Source organism: Macaca mulatta, chromosome 7 (genome assembly GCF_049350105.2).
Source record: "Macaca mulatta isolate MMU2019108-1 chromosome 7, T2T-MMU8v2.0, whole genome shotgun sequence".
Classification (NCBI taxonomy): domain Eukaryota; kingdom Metazoa; phylum Chordata; class Mammalia; order Primates; family Cercopithecidae; genus Macaca; species Macaca mulatta.
Window position 1 is genome coordinate 147,026,228 of NC_133412.1, and position 22,572 is coordinate 147,048,799.

The following is a 22,572-nucleotide window of genomic DNA, read 5'->3' on the forward strand; positions in this document are numbered from 1 at the left end:
AAAAAAAAAAAAAAAAAAAGAAAATGATTCTCAGGAATTCCTTGAATGATGAGACGGGGGCAGTACAAAGTTCTGCAAAGGGGGAGGAGTAGGGAATTCCAGATTTATGGCAAATATAACAAAGGGTCAGGTGCTTGGACTGAGGGAGGATAACTTGCTCCTTTACTTATTAGTTACTTAACCTGACTTAGTACTTAACTGGTTTAACTTTGGTTTCCTCATTGGTAAAATGGTAATAATAGTAACAGGGCTGTTTTGAAAATTAAATCGTGTAGGCAAAAAATCATATAAGGCATTATCCAACTCAAACTAAGCATTATATAAATGATAGTAATCCTGGTGTTAGAGAAAATTTAGAAGTAGGGGATAAACAAGATTAAAATGTACATATAAATCCTCTACTCATTTATTGAATTTTTGGGAACTAATTTTGGTGAGAAAAATCACACTTGTTACAAGGAGTTCACAGACCCTAGAATCAAGAGAGCTAAAACTAATTAATATACATGTATTTTAAATTTTTAAGACAAGGTATCAGTCTGTCACCCAGGCTGGAGTGCAGTGGTGTGATCAAGGCTCGCTGCAGCCTACCGAGCAGCTGAGAGACTACCAGCAAGCATCACCACACCTGGCTAATTTCATTTTATTTTCTATTTTTTGAAGAAACGCGGTTTCACCACGTTGCCCAGGCTGGTCTCGAACTCTTGACTCAAGCAATCCACCTGCCTGTGCCTCCCAAAGGTCTGAGATTACAGGCGTGAGCCACCGCGCCCAGCCCCAAAACTAATTTAATATTGCAGGGTTTCTTTTCTATTTTGAATGAGTGTTTCTTTTAAATCAGGTTCTAGATTACCTTTATTTTATACTACTACCTTTTGTCTATTTGAGCATTTTATTTTTCATCATTTGGTTTAAGTCATTACAAAAGGCATTGAAGATCTGTCTACCGGTCCATGACAGATAAAAGAGATTAGCTCCTGTCTGAAAATGTTTGCAAAGTAGTATAATTCTTCTAGTCCTTCCTGAAGCTTTCCCAAAGAAGCAAAAACATTCAGACATAAAGCTACCAGCAGCTCCAACCTGTTCGATCACTATTCCCTTGCTCACCAACCTCGTCATCTTTCAGCTACTCCATGCGTGACTTGTGCTGAGCTATTAGCTCTCACGTGAATACAAGCAATTCTTATACCTGCCTAATTCACATGATCTTTCTTAGGGTCTTAAGTCCCTGAGGATCCGAAGCTGTCCTAGGTATACACTTTGCTCAACCCAGTCCAGCACAAAAGGAGACAACTAACAATGAATGAAATTGAGAAATCAGCCCACCCTGGGTAATCTTGGAGGAATTTGGTATTCTTTGTGAAATAAAAGAGGCGCAAAGGGGCCCAGGATCAGGGTCCGGGGACAGGCGTTTTATTTCAGCACTGCCCCTAACCAGCTGAAAGGTAGGTGATCCAATCACATCAGCTCTCCGAGACTCAGTTTCCCGTCTATACAACAAGGAGTAGGCTTGACAGTCCCTCTCTCACTATGATTTCCCAATCGAGGTTCAGGGAGAAATCCACAAAACTAATACAGCTTCTTCAAGGACTGCTAAATGTGAACTCGCCGGTCAAGGTTGCAAGATTTGCTTTTTGGGTCAAGGCAGTAGGGGCGGCCACAGGGAACCAATCTCAGTTAAGTTATTAACGCACTTTATCCAGACTAGTTACTCTCCCCTGACGTGCTGCATTTCCCCTGCTTCTCCCGGAAACGTGGGGCGCCCGGGAATCTTCCCTAAGCTTCCAAACCCCGCCCCTGGGAGGGGAGGGGGCGCGGAGCCGGGCCTAGCCGCGCGCCTGCGTACTGCGGTCGGAGGGCCGCGGCCTGGGGACGAGCTGGGGTCGTGGAGTACAGCAGCTTTCCGGCAAATCACGCGAGATTTCGTTTGCCCGGGCTCCACTACGGTCAGTGACGCGCGAGCGGCCGCCGCGACTGTGGCTCCTGAAGCTGCTTCGGGCTTCAGCGGGGAGGGAGGAGACTCAACCAGGGTGACTTCCAGGCGTCCTCCCGGATCTACCGGGGACACTGGCGTTATTGCCCAGAACACTGAGAAGCAGAAGCTTCTTTTTGAAGCAGGTTTTGGGGTGTTTTTTTGAATTCTTGGGGGAAAGCAACCTGAGGTTTTGACGTAATTGTGTTTGAGGTGCCTCTGGAACTTTCATTTAACACAGATTAGTTGAGCACCTACCATGTGCCGGGCTTAGGGGATTGGACTCACATTTTTCTGTGTGTGTGTGTGTGTGTGACGGAGTCTTGCTCTGTCGCCCAGGTTGGAGTGCAGTGGCTTGATCTCGGGTCACTGCAGACTCCGTCTCCCGGGTTCAAGCGATTCTCCTGCTTCAGCCTCCCGAGTAGCTGGGATTACAGGTGCGTGCCACCACGCCTGGATAATTTTTTGTTGTTTTTGGTAGAGACGAGGTTTCACCGTGTTAGCCAGGATGGTCTTGATCTCCTGACCTCGTGATGTGCCCGACTCGGCCTCCCAAAGTGCTGGGATTACAGGCGTGAGCCACCGCGCCCGGCCTGGAGTCACATCATTGAAGAAAGACGAGTCCTTATCCTCTTAGCGCTGACGATCTGGGCAGTTAGTTTGAAATTCTGGGCCAGAGACGCAAATTATTATCAATTTCCATATAAAGTGGTTGGTAGCAGGAGCCATAGAGGTCAGTGAGGTCACTGAGAAAGGGAAGAGCCAGATAGGAGTTTCCACATGCAAGACTTCGGGAGGGGAAGGAGGAGACCAGAAAACCGGAAGGGGAGGAGAAGACTGGCAGAGAGATCCAGAAAGACATGTGATTTGTTTGTTTTTTGATACAAAGTCTCACTCTTTTCCAGGCTGGAGTGCAGTGGTTGGATCTCGGCTCACTGCAACCTCAATCTCCAGCCTCAGCCTACGGTGTAGCTGGGACTACAGGCGCCCACCACCACGCCTAACTAATTTTTGTATTTTAGTAGAGTGGGGTTTTGCCATGGTGGCCAGACTGGTCTCAAATTCCTGGCCTCAAGTGATCCTCCCACCTCAGCCTCCCAAAGTGCTGGAATTACAGGTGTGAGCCACAACGTTGGGCCCGGAAAGACATGTTTTATAACAAGGTGTGGTCAACAGAGTTGCTAGTGGCAGAAAAATTGCACGAAATAAGGGTATTAAAAGGTATTAAGAAGCTAATGTGATTGAAATAGTAGGTGCCGCGTTGGAGTATGGGTTCTAGCGTTATTACAAGTTTTGCGACCTTGGGCGAATTATTCAATCTTTCTGTGCCTCTTTTTTTTTTTTTTTTCTCTTTTCTCTTTTTTTTTTTTTTTGAGACGGAGTTTTGCTCTCATCACTCAGGCTGGAGTGCAATGGCATGATCTCGGCTCACTGCAACTTCCACCTCCCGGTTTCAAGTGATTCTCCAGCCTCAGCCTCCAGAGTAGCTGAGATTACAGGTGCCTACCACCACGCCGGGCTAATTTTTGTATTTTTAGTAGAGGTGGGGTTTCGCCATGTTGTCCAAGCTGGTCTCCAACTCCTGACCTCAGGTGGTCCGTCCACCTCAGCCTCCCAAAGTGCTGGGATTACAGGCTTAAACCACCATACCCGGCCCCTTTTCTCATCTATAAAATTGAGAGGATGATATTACCAACCTCACAGTTTTTTGGGGATGGGGGTGGGGGAGGTGGTTTAAACAGGCTAATGAATGAGTCTTTGCTCAGTTCCTGGCGTTTAGGAATATTAAGGAAACAGGTTGACAGAAGGGACTTTTTCCAAGTTCCTACCTGGTTAGAACCAGGACAAGTACGCTGTTCTTCCTGGTTAAATGATCTTTCTTTTTTCCAGGCTGCAAGGTAAACACTCAACACACTCTTTATCATCACATCAGAGCAAATTCATCTGTTATTATTTTGGAATATTAGCACCAAGTAGGAATAGCATCCCAGGCAAATAGGATTTGCTGAGTTTTTTTCCCCTACTTGGGATGAATTTAGCAATCTCCCCTTCTTTCAGATCTTGGAACTTGGTGTGTCTTATTTTAGCTGTTAATTTTATGACTAAATCCAGTTATCCATGTTTTATTTTTATTATTTATTTATTTTTTTGAGACAAAGTTTCGCTCTTGTCCCCCAGGCTTGAGTGTAATGGCTCAGTTTTGGCTCACTGCAACCTCCACCTCCCAGGTTCAAGCTATTCTCCTGCCTCAGCCTCCTGAGTAGCTGGGATTACAGGCGCCCACCACCACGCCCGGTTAATTTTTGTATTTTTAGTAGGGCGGAGTTTCACCATGTTGGCCAGGCTGGTCTCAAACTCCTGACCTCAAGTGATCCACCTGCCTCAGCCTCCCAAAGTGCTAGGATTCCAGGTGTGAGCCACCGTGCACAGCCAAGTTATCTATATTGTAAATGTGTGTTTTTTTGGTACTGTGGAGGGATATCATACAATTATCCTGTATTAATTGTAGTATTTGACACTTGAAAAGTTTCTAATTTAATACAGAGTGGGAGAACTTTAATAGTATATTTTTCATGCTGATAAGCAGTGTTTGGACAAATCTATAATATACATATTAATATTTTAAAGAAATCATACCATTGACAGTAATTAGATAAGAGGGCAAATATGACATTTCATTTGGAAAGACTACTTTGAAAATTTAGCCATTATGGTTCTATTACTACTTAAGGACTCTTAGACCCACTTAATTTGGAAAACTTTGGCTTTTTAATCCTTATATAATTGACACATATGGTGATTCTGTAGAAAGTTTTCTTTTTAAAACACGTGTAGCCCTGCATGGCATTATGGACCTCTTGGTGTGATGAATGGATGTGGCACCACCCTTAAAGATTCTTGCCTAAAAAATTGAACCTGAAGTAATCAAGCCTCTGGATGTAACTAGCAGTCATAGATAAGGGAAGGAGATAGAAGAGACATTTCCTTCTTTCTTTAAAAGCTAGTCATTTACCTTGTGATGGTAAATGACACCATGAGGAAGCAGTCAAAGAACGTTCTACAGACAAAGTAATGAAACAAATCAAGGGCATGAAATAGGGAAGGGAGACTCAAACTGTAGTATGTGGGCCTTGAATTCTGATTTTAATGAACCAAATGTAAAAAGACATCCTTGAAACATCAGGAGATTTGAATATGCACTAGGCATTAGATGATGATAAGGAATTACTTGTACTATTACTTCTATTAGGTGTAATAATGACATAGTGTTTATGTTTAAATCTGTGATGGCTGGGTTTTGCTTCAAGGGGGAGTTAGAAAATGTAATCTTTTAGCTGGGCAACATAGTGTCCAGTAGGAGAGGATAGTCACTGAGGGCAACTAGCTGTTCTGTCACAACCAGTGAGATTATACAATCATTTGCCACATGATGATGGTTCAAACAATGACAGACGATGAGCCTCCCATAACATAATGCAACTGAAAAATTCCTCTTGTTGGCCGGGCGCGGTGGCTCAAGCCTGTAATCCCAGCATTTTGGGAGGCCGAGGCGGGCGGATCACGAGGTCAGGAGATCGAGACCATCCTGGCGAACATGGTGAAACCCCGTCTCTACTAAAAATACAAAAAGAAATTAGCCGGGCGTGGTGGCGGGCGCCTGTAGTCCCAGCTACTCCGGAGGCTGAGGCAGGAGAATGGCGTGAACCCGGGAGGCGGAGCTTGCAGTGAGCCGAGATCGCGCCACTGCACTCCAGTCTGGGCGACAGAGCGAGACTCCGTCTCAAAAAAAAAAAAAAAAAAAAAAGAAAAATTCCTCTTGCCTGGTGATGTCATAGTCATCAGAACATTATAGTGCAATTACTTTATTTATTTATTTATTTATTTATTTATACATACAGGGTCTCACTCTGTCACCCAGACTGGAGTGCAGTGGCGCAATCTCGGCTCACCACAACCTGCGCCTCCTGAGTTCAAGCAATTCTCCTGCCTCAGCCTCTCGAGTAGCTGGGATTACAGAAGTGCACCACCATGCCCGACTGATTTTTGTATGTTTAGTAGAGACAGGGTTTCACCATGTTGGCCAGGCTGGTTGTGAACTCCTGACCTCAAATGATCCACCTGCCTCAGCCTCCCAAAGTGCTGGGATTACAGGCATGAGCCACCACGCCTGGAGTATTACTCTATTTTTTAAGAAATTTAGTGGGGCCAGGTGCGGTGGCTTATGCCTATAGTTCCAGCACTTTGAGAGGCCGAGACGGGTGGATCATGAGGTCAGGAGTTCGAGACCAGCCTGACCAACATGGTGAAACCCCGTCTCTACTAAAAATACAAAAATTAGCCAGGAATGGTGGCATGTGCCTGTAATCCCAGCTACTCGGGAGGCTGAGGCAGGAGAATCGCTTGAACCTGGGAGGTGGAGGTTGCAGTGAGCTGAGATTGCGTCACTGCATTCCAGCCTGTGCAACAGAGCAAGACTCCGTTCCGAAAAAAAAAGAAAAGAAATTTAGTGTAGTCTGAGTGTATAGTGTTAATAAAGTCTAAGTAGCCTACAGTAATGTCCTAGGCTTTCACATTCCCTTACCACTCACTCACTGACTCATCCAGAGGAACTTCTAATCTGGTAGGCTCCATTCATGGTAAGGTGCCCTATATAACTATACCATTAAAAAAATTTTTTGTTGTTGGTTTTTTGGGGACGGAGTCCCACTCTGTCACCCAGGCTGGAGTGCAGTGGCGCAATCTTGGCTCACTGCAATCTCTGCCTCCAGGGCATAAGCGATTCTCCTGCCTCAGCCTCCCAAGTAGCTGGGACTACAGGCGTGTGCCACCTACCCACCGGCTAATTTTTTTTTTATTTTTGGTAGACACAGGGTTTCATCATGTTAGCTAGGCTGGTCTGGAACTCCTGACCTCAGGTGAACTGCCTACCTTGGCCTCCCAAAGTGCTGGGATTACAAGGGTGAGCCACCGCGCCCAGCCCATTTTTAAATCTTTTACCCCATATTTTTACTGTACTTTTTCTATGTTTAGATACACAAATACCATTGTGTTCCAGTTGTCTGCAGCGTTCAGTACAGTAATATGCCATATAGGTTTGTACCCTGGAAGTTATAGGCTAAACCATGTAGCCTAGGTGTCTACTGTCATCTGTAGCATGTAGGTTTGTGTAAGTACACTTTGATGTTCACACAATGATTAAATCACCTAATGTCACATTTCTCGGCATGTATCCCAGTAGTCAAGCTGTACAAAGCACTCACAACAGTGCTTGGCACATAGTAACACTAAGGGCTTGATTTTCTTTTTTTTTTTTTTTTTTTGAGACGGAGTCTCGCTCTGTCACCCAGGCTGGAGTGCTGTGGCCGGATCTCAGCTCACTGCAAGCTCCGCCTCCCGGGTTCCCGCCATTCTCCTGCCTCAGCCTCCCGAGTAGCCGGGACTACAGGCGCCCGCCACCTCGCCCGGCTAGTTTTTTTTTTTGTATTTTTTAGTAGAGACGGGGTTTCACCGTGTTAGCCAGGATGGTCTCGATCTCCTGACCTCGTGATCCGCCCGTCTCGGCCTCCCAAAGTGCTGGGATTACAGGCTTGAGCCACCGCGCCCGGCCCAAGGGCTTGATTTTCTAATTTTCACTGGTGGATAAAGTAAGCAAAGTGATTTTCAACAAGTCAGATAGTGCTAGTACTGGAACTTCTTTTGCTTCCTTCATTAGCTCAAATTGTAAATCCAGAATAAACTGGCCAGATGTAGTGGCTCATGCCTGTAATCCCAGCACTTTGGGAGGCTGAGATGGGAGGATCACTTGAGCCCAGGAATTCAAGACCGGCCTGAGCAACATAGCAAGACCTCATCTCAAAAAATAAAACAAAACAGAATAAACTGATCCTTTACTTATTGGCCATATTGTGATATGGAATTTCCTCTAAGGTAAGGATTTTTAAATTCCTTTGATATGTTACTTTTATTGTTAGCTAAACTATAAAGGAATTTCCGTTTTTTTGTTTTTTTTTTTTAAATTCACCACTGATAAGAAGGCAAAGGAATTTCTATTTTGATAAACAAATAGAAGAGCCTTTGGAAATTTGGTTACGTGGCTGGGCTTGGTGGCTCACGCCTGTAATCCCAGCACTTTGTGAGGCTGAGGCAGGCAGTTCACTTGAGGTCAGGAGTTCAAGACCAGCCTAGCCAACATGGTGAAACCCCGTCTCTACTAAAAATACAAAAAAAAAATTAGCAAGGCATCGTGGTGTACACCTGTAATCCCAGCTACTTGGGAGGCTGAGGCAGGAGAATCGCTTGAACTGAGGAAGCAGAGGTTGCGGTGAGCTGAGATCCTGAGATTGCGCCACGGCACTCCAGCCTGGGTGACAGAGTGAGACTCCATCCCTGACTCCAAAAAAAAAAAAAAAAATTGGATTACATATCAATTAAGCAGTTAGTGTTTTTTGTTTTTTGTTTTTTTGAGATGGAGTCTCGCTCTGTTGCCCAGACTGGAGTGCAGTGGCGGGATCTCAGCTCACTGCAAGCTCCGCCTCCCGGGTTCACGCCATTTTCCTGCCTCAGCCTCTGGAGTAGCTAGGACTACAGGCGCCTGCCACCACGCCCGGCTAATTTTTTTGTAATTTTAGTAGAGACAGGGTTTCACCGTGTTAGGCAGGATGGTCTCGAACTCCTGACCTCGTGATCCACCCGCCTTGGCCTCCCAAATTGCTGGGATTATAGGCGTGAGCCACCGTGCCCAGCCATAGTAAGTGTTTTTATTTTGCCACTAGATTAACTGCTAGCTCTGGAGGAATATATCATGTTGTTTGTTTTGTTTTTTTCTTGTCTTTATTTAAAAACAAGTCAAGTGCAGTACTGAGAAGGAGGAAAGAGTAGAACAAAGGGGTCTGACCTGTTACTGACTGAATAATCAGTTGAGGTAACTCACTACCTTTGAACCAGCCTTGTGGTGTTTTCTTTTAATCGAGTCATAGGAGGCTTATTCATGATGGTGTGCTTGAAGATGAGAATTATCTGATACCAAAAACATTTTGCCCTACTTGGGCCGGGTGCAGTGGCTCATACCTGTAATCCCAGGCAGGCAGATCGCGAGGTCAGGAGATCGAGACCATCCTGGCTAACACGGTGAAATCCCCTCTCTACTAAAAATACAAAAAAATTAGCCGGGCATGGTGGCGGGCGCCTGCAGTCCCAGCTACCCAGGAGGCTGAGGCAGGAGAATGCGTGAACCCGGGAGGCAGAGCTTGCAGTGAGCAGAGATCACACCACTGCACTCCAGCCTGGGCAACAGAGCGAGATTCTGTCTTCAAAATAAATAAATAAATAAACAAACAAACATTTTGCCCCACTTAATCTTCAGTGAACTTGTTCCTATTAGTTAAAAATTCTAACTAGATTTAGTCTTTCTTCATGTATTTGCTTTAGGAGGCAAACTGACAGGAGAGTTTATCTTTTTGGATCCTAAATGTGATTTTTCTCCCCTTCATTGGGAAACACAAATGGACTTCTTTTTTATTTTTAAATTGTTGAATACTTCAAATCTTATTTGTGATTTAAAATTTTTTCTATTTATAGGAGTATTTTATACAGAAATCTTGTGAAACCACTGCCCAACCAGAGCGATGATTGTTCAAAGAGTGGTACTGAATTCTCGACCTGGTATGTATTTGTGATGAATGAACAGCTGTGATCTTTGATAATTACTAATGCAAATGGAGGAATAAAAACTAATGTGATGTTCATGTGGTAAATTAAGGTAGTAAGATATTAACACTAGTAGAGATATTAGAAGAAACTCTTTAAATGATGTGGTAGTTTTCAAGTGTTAGCTTATCAAGGCCATTTTTAAACAGTGTACTGGTTTTTCAAGTGGTAACTTATTCAGGCATTTGTTGATGAAATAAAGTTATTTTGGAATCGTAACATCACAAAGGTTACATTACAAATATACGTGGCTTTTGTTTCTTTAGAGTATGCTATTATTGGTCTTAAAATTTGCTTTTCTTTTTTATGTGAAATGTACTAACTTATATCAGTGCTGACATGTAAACTGCATCATAAAAACAGGTATGGAAAGAACCTGAGAGATTTGGATCACTGCTGCCCACTTGGGGAAGTCACTTAACTTTTCTGAACTCAATTTTAGTAAAATGAGCAGTTAGATTAAGATCTTTATGTACTATTCCCACCTTATAAATGTAATAATTCTATGAAGAGTAAATATGCATTAAACATATCTGAAGATGAGTACCTTCTACTGGTAACCTTTCCTTCTTGCAAATTTTTCTCATACCTCAAATTTTCTAATTTCCTACTTCCTATTTTTTCAGACTTTATTATTATTGCTTTTATATTCGTTTAAGTTTCTATAATGATGATCTTTTCTTACAAATTTTTCTCATGCCTCAAATTTTTTAATTTTTTAATTTCCTAATTTTTCAGACTTTATTATTGTTACTTTTGTATTCCTTTAAGTTTCTATTTGCTTCTTAAAATGAGGAAGGAAAGTTTAGTCGCACTCCATCCTGGGTGACAGAGTAAGACCCTGTCTCTAAAAAAAAAAAGAAATACGTACTGAGTCATTTCTATAGTTACAGAAGAATTACAAAACAATATAGATTTACTTGTGCCTGTTTTTTTTTTTTTTTTTTTTTTTTGAGACAGAGTCTCGCTCTGTCATCCAGGCTGGAATGCAGTGGCACGATTTCGGCTCACTGCAACTTCCACCTCCCGGGTTCAAGCGATTCCTCTGCCTCAGCCTCCCAAGTAGCTGGTACTACAGGTGTGCACCACCATGCCTGGATAATTTTGTACTTTTGGTAGAGTCAGGGTTTCACCATGTTAACCAGGCTGGTCTCAAACTCCTGACCTCGTGATCCACCTGTGCTGGGATTACAGATGTGAGCCACCGCGCCTGGCCCCTTGTGCCTGTTTTAAAAGGAAGTGCTCTGAATCCTAGAGTGACCCTTTAATAAGTATATCCCACCACTTTGGGAGGCCAAGGTGGGCAGATCAAGAGGTCAGGAATTCGAGACCAGCCTGGTCAGCATGGTGAAACCCCATTTTTACCAAAAATACAAAACAGTAGCCAGGCATGGTGGTGCGCGCCTGTAATCCCAGCTACTCGGGAGGCTGAGTCAGGAGAATCACTTGAACCCAGGAGGTAGAAGTTGCAGTAAGCTGAGCTCGTGCCACTGCATTCTAGCCTGGGCGATAGAGCAAGACTCTGTCTCAAATAATAATAATAATAATAAATAGTAAAGTAGCTTTTTTTAAGTTTATATTTTTGCCTAATATTTTAGGAAAAAATGGTAATCCAGTGGCAGAGAATTTCCGAATGGAAGAAGTCTGTTTACCAGATAATATTAATGAAGGACAAGTGCAAGTTAGAACTCTTTATCTTTCTGTGGATCCTTACATGGTAAGAATCAAGATGTTGTAACTTGGTGAAAAATAACTTTATTTTATTATTTTTTGTGTTGTTGTATCTGAATTTTACTGTGCAGTCCCTTATAGATTGGTAAATATTTGAGCAGTTATATATTGATACTTTTTAATTATAGATTGCCTTCGTTTTTATTCACTAGTGTAATAAGGAATGTTGTAGAGGGGACAGATAATAGTAGCACATATATATGATTCAGGTGCTTTCAAATGTTCAGATTACTTCCTAGGAGTAAATAAAGCTTGAAGATAGTAAAATAGGATTGCAAATTCAGTAAATAAAGCTTGAAGATGGTAAAATGAGATTGCACATTCTTTCAGATCCACTTTATAAGAGAGGCTATGTATGAGATCTTTATTTATTTCTAGTTGACCTCCTTTTCTTTACTTTTTCTTGTTTTTAAGAGATGAGGTTTAGCTATGTTGCCCAGGCTGGTCTCAGTTTTGCTGGGCTCAGGCAATCCTCTAACCTTGGCTTCCTTGAAGTGCTGGGATTACAGGCATGAGCCACTGTGCTCAGCCCTGTATTTGATCTCTTTTTGAAAGGAACAGACTCACTTATGCTACTTCTAGATAAAGAAGATTTATTGAAAACGCATATATTGCCGAAGACTGCAGATAAGAAGCCATTAGGCACAGGGACTTTGGCTCTATGAGCTGGTGTCTTGCTTTACTTTTCCCAGAGGTCATACAGTCTCTTCTTTACTTCTAACTTTTTCCTATGGCCATGAAAAGCACAGCTCTATATGTCAGTTTACCCCTTGCTATTAAGAGTCTCGGCTGGGCATGGTGGCTCTTGCCTGTAATCCTAGCACTTTGGGAGGCCAGGGCAGGATTGCTTGAACCCAGGAGTTCAAGACCAGCCTGGACAAGAGAGTGAGACCCCATATCTACAAAAAATTAAAAATTTATACAGGTATGGTGGCCTGTGCCTGTAGTCCTAGCTACTTGAGAGGCTGATGTGGGCGGATCGCTTGAGCCTGGGAGATTGAGGCTACATTGAGCCATGATTGCGCCACTGCCCTTCTGTTCGGGTGATGGAGCAAAATCCTGTCTTAAAAGTCTCAGTGCTTGGAATCAGATTGCTGCAGTAGGGAAATTGGCCGCTGTCACCTAGGCTGGAGTACAACACAGCAAGACTATGTTGTAGGTTGTCTATTCTCTTGATGGTATCCATTGAAGCACAATAGTCCTATATTTTCTGCTAAGAGTTTTATAGTTTTGCTCTAACATTTAAGTCAGTAACACATTTTGGGTTAAACTTTGTGTATGAGTATGAGGAAGGAGTCTGTATTAATCAAGATTCTTTAGAGAGACAGAAACACAAACACACACATAGGCATGCACCCACAGACATGCACACACATGTATATGAGAGGGGACTTGTAAGAGGAATTGGCTCATGAGATTATGGAAGCTGAGAGTTCCCATGATAGGCTGTCTGCAAACTGGAGAATCAGAGAAGCTGGTAGCATGGCTCAGTCCAAGCTGGAAGGCCCAACAACCAAGGAAGCCATTGGTATACTTGTCAGTCCCAAGGCCTGAGAGCCCGGGAAGCCATGGGTGCAGTCTCAGAGTCCAAAGGCTGAAGAACCTGGAGTTCTCATGTCAGAGGGCAGGAGCAGAAGGGTGTCCTGCTTTGCAGGAGAGAGAGAATTTGTCCTTCACCTGCCTTTTTGTTCCATCTGGGCTCCTGTTGAATGGATGGTGCCCACCCACATTGAGGGCAGATCTTTGCCACATAGTCCACAGACTCACATGCTAGTTACCTCTGAAAACACCCTCAAGGACATACCCAGAAACAATGCTTCACAAGCCATCTAGGCATCCCTCTATCCTGTCAAGTTGACACCTAAAATTATCCATCACAGGGCCCAACTCATTCTTGTTTGCAATCTTAAACTCCCTGGGCTCAAGTGATTCTCCTGTCTCAGACTCTCAAGTAACTGGGACGATAGGTGCAAGCCCACCACACCTGACCTAACTTCATTTTTTTGCAAGTGAATATACAGTCATGTCAGCACTTTTTTTTTTTTTTTTTTTGAGAGACCAGAAATATGTGACCACGAAGTGACATGAACCAGCACTGTTTGTTGAAAAGATAATTCTTTCCTCACTGGTTTGTCTTAGTACTCTTGTGGAAAACCAATTGACCATAAATGTGAGGGTTTATTTCTGGACTTTCAACTCTATTCTATCAATCTGTGTATCTGTCATGCTAGTACCTCGTTCTCTTAATTACTGTCACTTTGTAATAAGTTTGAAATGAGCAACTGTGAATCTTCCAATTTGATTTTCCTCTTTTTTTTTGAGATGGAATCTTGCTCTGTCGCCAGGCTGGAGTGCAGTGGCGCTCTCTTGGCTCACTGCAACCTCTGCTTTCCAGGTTCAAGTGATTCCCCGGCCTTAGCCTCCTGAGTAGCTGGGACTACAGGCGCATGCCACCACACCTGGCAAATTTTTTTTTTTTTTTTTTTTGAGAAGAAGTTTCAGTCTTGTTGCCCAGGCTGGAGTGCAATGGTGCAATCTTGGCTCACTGCAACCTCTGCTTCCCAGGTTCAAGCAATTCTCCTGCCTCAGCCTCCCAAATAGCTGGGGTTACAGGCACCTACCACCACACCTGGCTAATTTTTTGTATTTTTAGCAGAGATGGGGTTTCAGCATGTTGGCCAGGCGGGTCTTGAACTCCAGACCTTCAGGTGATCCACCCACCTCGGCCTCTGAAAGTGCTGGGATTACAGGCATGAGCCACTATGCCTGAACAATTTTTTTGTATTTTAGTAGAGACAGGGTTTTAACCGTGTTGGCCAGGATGGTCTTGATCACCCAGGTGGGTGAGCCACCCCGCCTGGCCTGTTTTTCTTTTTTAAGATTGTTTTGGCTCTTCTGGGTCCCATGAATTTTCATATGAACCTTAGAAACATCTTGTCAATTTCTGCACAGAAGATTTTGATAGGGATTTTGATAGGGATTGCTTTGAGTCTGTAGATCAATTTGGGGAGTATTGTCTTCTGTGATGATTCATTTTATGTGTCCACTTAACTAGGCCATGGGATGTCTAAATAGCTGGTTAAATGTTATTTCTGGGTGTGTCTGCAAAGGTGTTTCTAGAAGAGATTAGCTTTTGAATTGGTGGACTGAATAAAGCAGATGTCCTTCTCTAATGTGGGTGGGCATCATCCAGTCCATTGAGAGCCTAAGGAGAGCAAAATGTAGAAGAAGGTTGCTGGGCATGGTGGCTCACACCTGTAATCCCAGCACTTTGGGAGGCTGAGGTGGGCAGATCACCTGAGGTCAGAAGTTCAGGACCAGCCTGGCCAACGTGGTGAAACCCCATCTCTACTAAGAATACAAAAATTAGCTGGGTGTGGCGGCAGGCAACTGTGATCTCAGCTACTCAGGAGGCTGAGGCAAGAGAATTGCTTAAACCCAGGAGGCGGAGATTGCAGTAAGCCAAGATTGCATCATTGCACTCCAGCCTGTGTGACAGAGCAAGACTCTGTCTCAAAAAAAAAAAAAAAAAAAAGGAGAAGAAGGTTGAACTAACTCTAACTGCTTAAGCTGGAGCATCATTCTTCTCCTGTCCTCGGAGTTCCTGGTTCTCAGGCCTTCAGACCTGGACTAGAATCTCTACTGTCAGCTTACCTGCTCTCATTCATTGGAACCACACTGCTGGCTTTTCTGAGTCTTCAGCTTGCAGATGGCAGATAATGGGACTTCTCAGCCTCTCTATTGCATGAGCCAATACCTTATAATAAATCTCTTCATATATATGTATGTATGCTGTTGATTCTGTTTCTCTGGAGAATTCTGATAAAAACAATATCCTAATACACTGATCCATGAATGCATGATGTCTTTCTACTTATTTGGGTGTTCATTACTTTTTTTCAATAATGTTTTGTAGTTCTGAGTACAAGTTTTGTTCTTTTTTAAATTTATTAAGTATTTTATTCTTTTGATGCTATTATAAATGGAATTTTAAAAAAATTCGTTTTAAGATTGTTCATTGCTAATGTAGAAATACAATTGATTTTTGTATATTGATCTTATATTGTTCAACCCTGCTGAACTTGTTTGTTAGTGCTAATAGTTTTTTTTGGTGGATTCCTTAGGATTTTCTATGTACATGATTATGTCATCTATAAATGTAGTTTTACTTCTTCTTTTCCAATATAGATGCCTTTTATTTCATTTTTTTGCCTAATTACCCTTACTAGAATATCTGGTATAGTATTGAGTAGAAGTATTGAGAGTACACATCTTTGTCTTGTTCCTGATCTTAGGGAGAAAGCATTCAGTCTTTCACCATTAAGTATGATGTTCATTGTAGGATTTTTTTTTTTTTTTTTTTTTTGAGACGGAGTTTCACTCTGTTGCCCAGGCTGGAGTGCAGTGGCATGATCTTGGCTCACTGCAACTTCTGCCTCCCAGGTTCAAGCGATTCTTCTGCCTCAGCCTCCCGAGTAGCTGGGATTACAGGCATGTGCCACCATGCCCGGCTAATTTTTGTATTTTTAGTAGAGACAGGGTTTCACTATGTTGGCCAGGCCGGTCTTTGAACTCCTGACCTCATGATCTGCCCACCTCGGCCTCCCAAAGTGCTGGGATTACAGGCGTGAGCCAATGCACCTGGCTCATTGTAGGATTCTTGTATATATCCTTTATAAGATTAAGGGAATTTCCTCCTATTTCTGGTTTGTTGAGTGTTTTTATCATGAAAGGGTGTGGATTTTTTTTTATTGGTGTGAAATATATATAATAATTTAATTTACCATTTTAACCATTTTTAAGTATACAATTCATTGGCATTAAGAACATACACACAGCCAGGCACGGTGGCTCACGCCTGTAATCTCAGCACTTTGGGAGGCCGAGGCGGGCAGATCATGAGGTCAGGGGATCGAGACCATCCTGACTAACACTGTGAAACTCCATCTCTACTAAAAATACAAAAAATTAGCCAGGCATGGTGGCGGGTGCCTGTAGTCCCAGCTACTTGGGATGCTGAGGTAGGAGAATGGTGTGAATCCGGGAGGCAGAGCTTGCAATGAGCAGAGATCTTGCCACTGCACTCCAGCCTGGGTGACAGAGCGAGACTCCATCTCAAAAAAAAAAAGAAAAAACATACACACACAGCACATTCACAGTGTTGTGTGGCCATCACCACTTTCCGTTTCCCCCAGCAGAGGTATTGGATTTTGTGAAACGCTTTTTCCATACCTATTGACAATCGTGGTTTTTGCTTTTTATTCTATTGATTGGTTCATTATTGTCTTAGTTTGTTTTATGCGCTTATTAATACATTACTACAAAGTAGATAATTTATTAGGAACAGAAATTTATTTGGTTCATGGTTCTGGAGGCTGAGAAGTTCCAGAGCATGACACTGGGATCTGGCAAGGGCCTTCTAACTGTGTCTTCGCATAGCGAAAAGTAGAAGGGCAAGAGCATATAAATTGAGTAGCTATACAGTAGAAGAAAGAAAAAAAAGAGGCTAGGCACAATGGTTCATCTCTGTAATCCCATCACTTTGGGAGGCCAAGGCTGGAGGATCACTTGAGGCCAGGAATTCAAGACAAATTTGGGCAATATAGCAAGACCACGTCTCTACAAAAACATTTGCCGGGCACAGTGGCTCACGCCTGTAATCCCAGCACTTTGGAAGGCTGAGGTGGGCAGGTCACCTGAGGTCAGGAGTTCAAGACCAGCCTGGCCATCATAGTGAAACCCTGTCTCTACTAAAAATACAAAAAACATTAGATGGGCATGGTGGCAGGTGCCTGTAATACCAACTACTCAAGAGACTGAGGCAGGAGAATCGCTTGAACCTGGGATGCAGAGGTTGTAGCGAGTCGAGATCGTGCCATTGCACTCTAGCCTGGGTAACAAGAGTGACACTCTGTCCCAAAAAAAACAAAAATTAACTAGGCATGGTGGTATGTGCCTGCAGTCCTGGCTACTCGGCATGCTGAGGTGGGAGAATCCCTTGAGCCCAGGAGGTTGAGGCTGCAGTAAGCTATGATCACGCTACTGCACTCCAGCATTGGCAGCAGAGCAAGATTTTGTCTCTGAAAAATAAAAATAGACTGAGCATGGTGGCTCACGCCTGTAATCCCAGCACTTTGGGAGGCTGAGGCGGGCAGATCATGAGGTCAGGAGTTCAAGACCAACCTGGCCAAGATGGTGAAACCCTGTCTCTACTAAAAATACAAAAATTAGCTGGGTGTGTTGGTGGGCGCCTGTAATCCCAGCTACTCGAGAGACTGAGGCAGCGAATTCCTTGAACCCAGGAGGTGGAGCTTGCAGTGAGCTGAGATTGCGCCATTGCACTCCAGCCTGGGCAACAGAGTGAGACTCCATCTCAAAAAATATATAAATAAATAAAAGAAAGAATAAAAGAAAGAGTGCAAGCAAGAGCATGGGGAAAGAGCCAAACTCATTCTTTTATCTGGAACCCACTGCTGCCATAATGGCATTAGTCCATTCATGAAGGCAGAGCCCTCATGACCAAATCACATTTTTTTTTTTTTTTTGAGACAGGATCTCACTATGTCCCTTTAGCTGGAGTATGGTGGTGTGATCACGGCTCATTGCCCCACCTCGAACTCCTGGAATCAAGTGATCCTCCCACTTAAGCCTCTGGAGTAACTGGGACTATAGGCATGTGCCACCATGCCTGGCTAATTTTTGTATTTTTTGTAGAGACAGCATTTTGCCATGTTGCCCAGAACTCCTGAGCTCAAGCAATCTGCCTTCCCCAGCTTTCCAAAGTGTTAGGATCACAGGTGTGAGCCACCGCACCTGGCCAAGACCCTTCTCTTAAAAAAAAAAAAAAAGATTTTAGGGGAGGAAAAATGATGGAACAATAGGATTATAATATGAATTGAGTTAATGATCTTCACTTAGAACACTCCCAACTTCAAAGCAAAAACAAAAACCAAAAAACATCTTTTTCCTCCAGGGAAGTAAATATTTTGTCTACTTACTCATTTCATGCTAGAAAGCACCGTCTTGAGAATTTTGCCTCTGCGAAGTCCTGTGGGTCCCACCTCCTAAATACCTCTCAATTCAGTCCATGTCTTAGTAGTTCCAGAGAAGTCTACCTAGTCTGAATTACCATTGTTTCTTTCCTAATAGGGTAGGTACCCTTGCATACACACGTTGCCCCTTTAAGCCATTTTTCACACTGCAGCCAGAGTGCCAGAGTGATTCTTTTTATAACAGCAACTAATTGTGTCACCTTGCTTAAAGTGGTTTAATGGCTTCCCATTGGAATTGAGACCAATCAGCGTTGACATGATCTAAGAAACTACATAACCTGGGCTAGGCGCAGTGGCTCATGCTTATAATCCCAGCACTTTGGGAGACCGAGGTGGGTGGATAACCTGAGGTCAGGAGTTTGAGACCAGCCTGGCCAACATGGTGAAACCCCGTCTCTACTAAAAATACAAAAAATATTAGCCAGGCGTGGTGGCACATGCCTGTAGTCCCAGCTACTTGGGAGGCTGAGTCAGGAGAATTGCTTGAGCCCGTGAGGTGGAGGTTGCAGTGAGCCGAGATCAAGCCACTGCACTCCAGCCTAGGCAACAGAACAAGACTCTGTCTCAAAAAAAAAAAAAAAAGAAGCTACATAACCTGACTCCTTTACCTGTCCAGGCTCAGAGAAACCTGCCAATTACCCTCACACTGTTGCCTCAGGGGATGTCTTTCTTTTGTAACACATCAGTGCCCCCTTCTGCTTAATCTTTGTATTGATCATGTTTTTAATTTAGTGTATTTTAGGATGTTTTCACATTTTAGGGGGCTTGTGAATCCTAGAGTAACTGTCCCTGGCAGGATTTGCTTATTTTTAGAGATAACAACTTGCATTTGAGTCTTGCCATTCATAAACAAACCAACCAATCCAAAGCCCATATCCCTAAACTCCTCCTGTATCTAACTCACACTCCCCTGCCTTAAATCACCCCAGGGCCAGATGCTGCACAACTTAAGAACCACCCCTGTATATCAGAGCTCTCTGATGTTATTAAAGCTGTCATGTAATCTGCTCAAGGTTACCTACCCTGCCTTGCCCCTTCTTCCCTGTGGAAACCAAAGATACTTCCTCCAAAAAAAAAAAAAAAAAAGACTCTGGCCCATGCTCTTCCTCGCTCCTTTGCCCTCGTGACCAACTCTCATGCTTCCCCATACGACCCTTCTTGGCATATTGTGCCCTCCCCTCCTTGGCAACTGTAAGAAATTCTTCTTTCAAGGCAGTTGTCTTCGTATCTATCATTTTACCATACCTGGTTAAAACAGAGTCCCGGGTACATATTAAAGCAAGCCTTCATACATGTTGGCCCTCTATCTAAAAGCCTCCTCCCACTCCTTTCTCTTTACCTGGTAATCCCTGTTATTCCCTAGATGCCTGCTTTAAAGAGATTTCCTTTGGTAAATCACCCTGAACCCTCAGACTCGTCTAGACCTCTCTTTTATATTTTCCTCTTGACATTCAGCATTTATCCCAATTGAAAGTAATAATTACATGTGTGTAATTGTTAGATTATCTGTCTTCCCTAATAAAAAGTCAGTTTATGGTCTGGGTGCCATGGTTCATACTTATAATCCCAGCACATTGGGAGGCTGAGGCAGGAGGATCACTTGACCCCGGAGTTTGAAACCATCCTGGGCAACATAGAAAGATGCCATCAATACCGAAAAAAGGAGTGTTAAGGTGCACCAGTCACTCTGGAGGCTGAGGTGGGAGGATCACTTAGCCTAGGAGGTCGAAGCTGTGGTGAGCCATGATCGTGCCATTGCACTCCAGCCTGGGCAACACAGTGAGACCCTGCCTCAAAAAAAAAACAAAACAAAAAAACAAAAAAGTTTATGAAAACAAAGTTTTGTATTTATCACTATCTCCAGTGACTAGCATAATGTTTATTCAATGTTAATTGCATAAAGGAAGGAAGAAAAATCACTTTGGGATACTTCCACTAGACATTCTCTATGCATCATTCCTTTAAAAAAATAATCAGGCTGAGCAAGGTGGCTCATGCTGGTAATCCCAGCATTTTGGGAGGCCGAGGCGGGTGGATCACTTGAAGTCAGGAGTTTGAGACCAGCCTGGCCAACATGGTGAAACACCGTCACTAGTAAAAATACAAAAATTAGCCGGGCATGGTGGCATGCGCCTGTTATCCCAGCTACTTGGGAGGCTGAGGCAGGAGAATCGCTTGAGCCGGGGAGGTGGAGGTTGCAGTGAGCTGAGATTGTGCCACTCCATTACACTGTAGCCTGGGCGACAGAGAGAGACTCTTGTCTCAGAAAAAAAATAAAAAGAATTGGCTGGGTGTGGTGGCTTGGGACTATACTTCCAGCTACTTGGGAGACTGAGACGGGAGGATGGCTTGAAGCCAGGAGTTCAAATCCAGCTTGGGTAGAAAGCAAGACCCCAACTCTTAAAAATAGAAAAACCCTAAGCACCTTTTTTTTTTTTTCTTTTGAGATAGAGTCTTGCTCTATGCAGTGGCACAATCTTGGCTCACTGCCACCTCTGCCTCCCGGGTTCAAGTGATTCTCCTGCCTCAGCCTCCTGAGTAGTTTGGGATTACAGGCGTGCACCACCATGTCCAGCTAATTTTTGTATTTTTAGTAGAGACAGGGTTTCGCCACATTGACCAGGCTGGTCTCAAACTCCCGACCTCAGGTGATCTGCCTGCCTTGGCCTCTCAGAGTGCTGGGATTACAGACATGAGCCACCAACCACACCAGGCTTCTTAAGCAGCTTTAAAAGGGAAAAGGGAGTCTAACAAACGTTAAATAATTGAGATTTTATATCATTCCAATTCACAACTAAAATTAATCATTATGTGTACACAGTATTTTACATGATTATCTTTAATGTGCATCTACAACTTGGCTTTCATATTGTTTTTAATTTTTTTAATTTTTTATTTTCATTTGATAGAGAAGATAGAGAAGAGGGTTTTGCTTGTTGGCCAGGCTGGTCTCAAAGTCCTGGCCTCAAGCAATCCTCCTGCCTCAGCCTCCCAAAGTGGTGGGTTTATAGGTGTGCTTTCATATTCTTTAAGTGACTTTAATGGGAAAACTAGTTCAAATATTTTTATTTTGGTGGTTAATAACATTCTGTTCTGAGACATCATTGTTTAGCTATAGGGAATTACTTGTGTGATATTGTGATTTATAATAGGAAGTATTTGGTCTTCTTGCTCTTTGCTGGCACACAATTCCTAAAGCCTTTGGAATCTCCAAGGTGTCTTTTTATATTCTAATGAGATGACAAGTGGTTGGGGGGCTCCTGGATAGCCTCAGGATGGGGGCTGGTTACCAAGGCAACCAACCATATGCTCAGAGAGTTGGAACTTTTATTCGGTTTAATCAATCATGTCTATATAATGAGGCCTTCATCAAAACCCAGAAGGACCTTGTTGAGGAATTTCCAAATAGCTGAACACATGGTGATTCCTGTAGGGTGGTGCACCTGGAGAGGGTGTGGAAACTCTGTACCTTTTCCCATACACCTTACCCCATGCATCTCTTCTATTTGGCTGTTCATCTTTTTTTTTTTTTTTTTTTAATTAATTTTTGTTCTTTGTCTTTTTTTTTAATTTTTATTTTTATTTGACTATTCATCTATATCTTTTGTAATATCCTTTATAATAAACAGTAAATGTAAGTAAAGTATTTCTCTGACTTCGGTGAGGTGCTCTAGCAAATGAAACCAAAGGAGAGAGTAGAGTGGGGACCCTGATTTGTAGCCAGTTTGTCAGAAGCACAGACCATAACCTAGGGCTTGAGATTGGCATCTGAAGTAGGTGCAGTCTTGTGGGACTGAGCCTTTAATCTGTGGGACCTGACACTATATCCAGGTAGACAGTGTCACAGTTGAGCTGAATGGAATTAGGGGACACCCAGTTGATGTCCTCTGCAGAACTGCTTAGTTGGTGTATGGGGAAATACCCCACCACATCTGTTTTTAAAAGTGTTGAGTGGTGAGTGAAAGGAGGAAAAAGTAGATTTTTTTCCTATATCTCAGAGAACTTATTTCCGTTTTTCCTACTAGCTGTGTTTAGTGTCAGGCACTTGGTCTGGCCAGTGTCTATGGCTGCACTTGCTTTTAAGGAATACGTGGGAGGTGGCACACAAGC

General features: G+C 43.2%; 1 protein-coding gene across 10 annotated transcripts in view; it reads left to right on the top strand.

Moving 5' to 3' along the window:
- Positions 1-1,832: 1,832 nt before the first annotated feature.
- PTGR2 (prostaglandin reductase 2) overlaps positions 1,833-22,572 on the top strand; it is a 43,136-nt gene continuing 22,396 nt past the window's right edge. For 3 of the 10 annotated variants that reach the window (XM_077941461.1, XM_001091894.5, XM_015144082.3), the window contains exons 1-3: positions 1,833-1,946; positions 9,551-9,634; positions 11,278-11,396. In XM_077941461.1, the coding sequence (XP_077797587.1) occupies positions 9,598-9,634; positions 11,278-11,396 (156 nt within the window). In that variant the 5' untranslated portion in view covers positions 1,833-1,946; positions 9,551-9,597. Of the gene's footprint in view, positions 2,410-3,348; positions 3,472-7,685; positions 7,901-9,550; positions 9,635-11,277; positions 11,397-22,572 lie in introns of those variants that run through there. The other 7 variants (XM_077941460.1, XM_077941458.1, XM_077941459.1 and 4 more) reach the window with 7 other exon arrangements.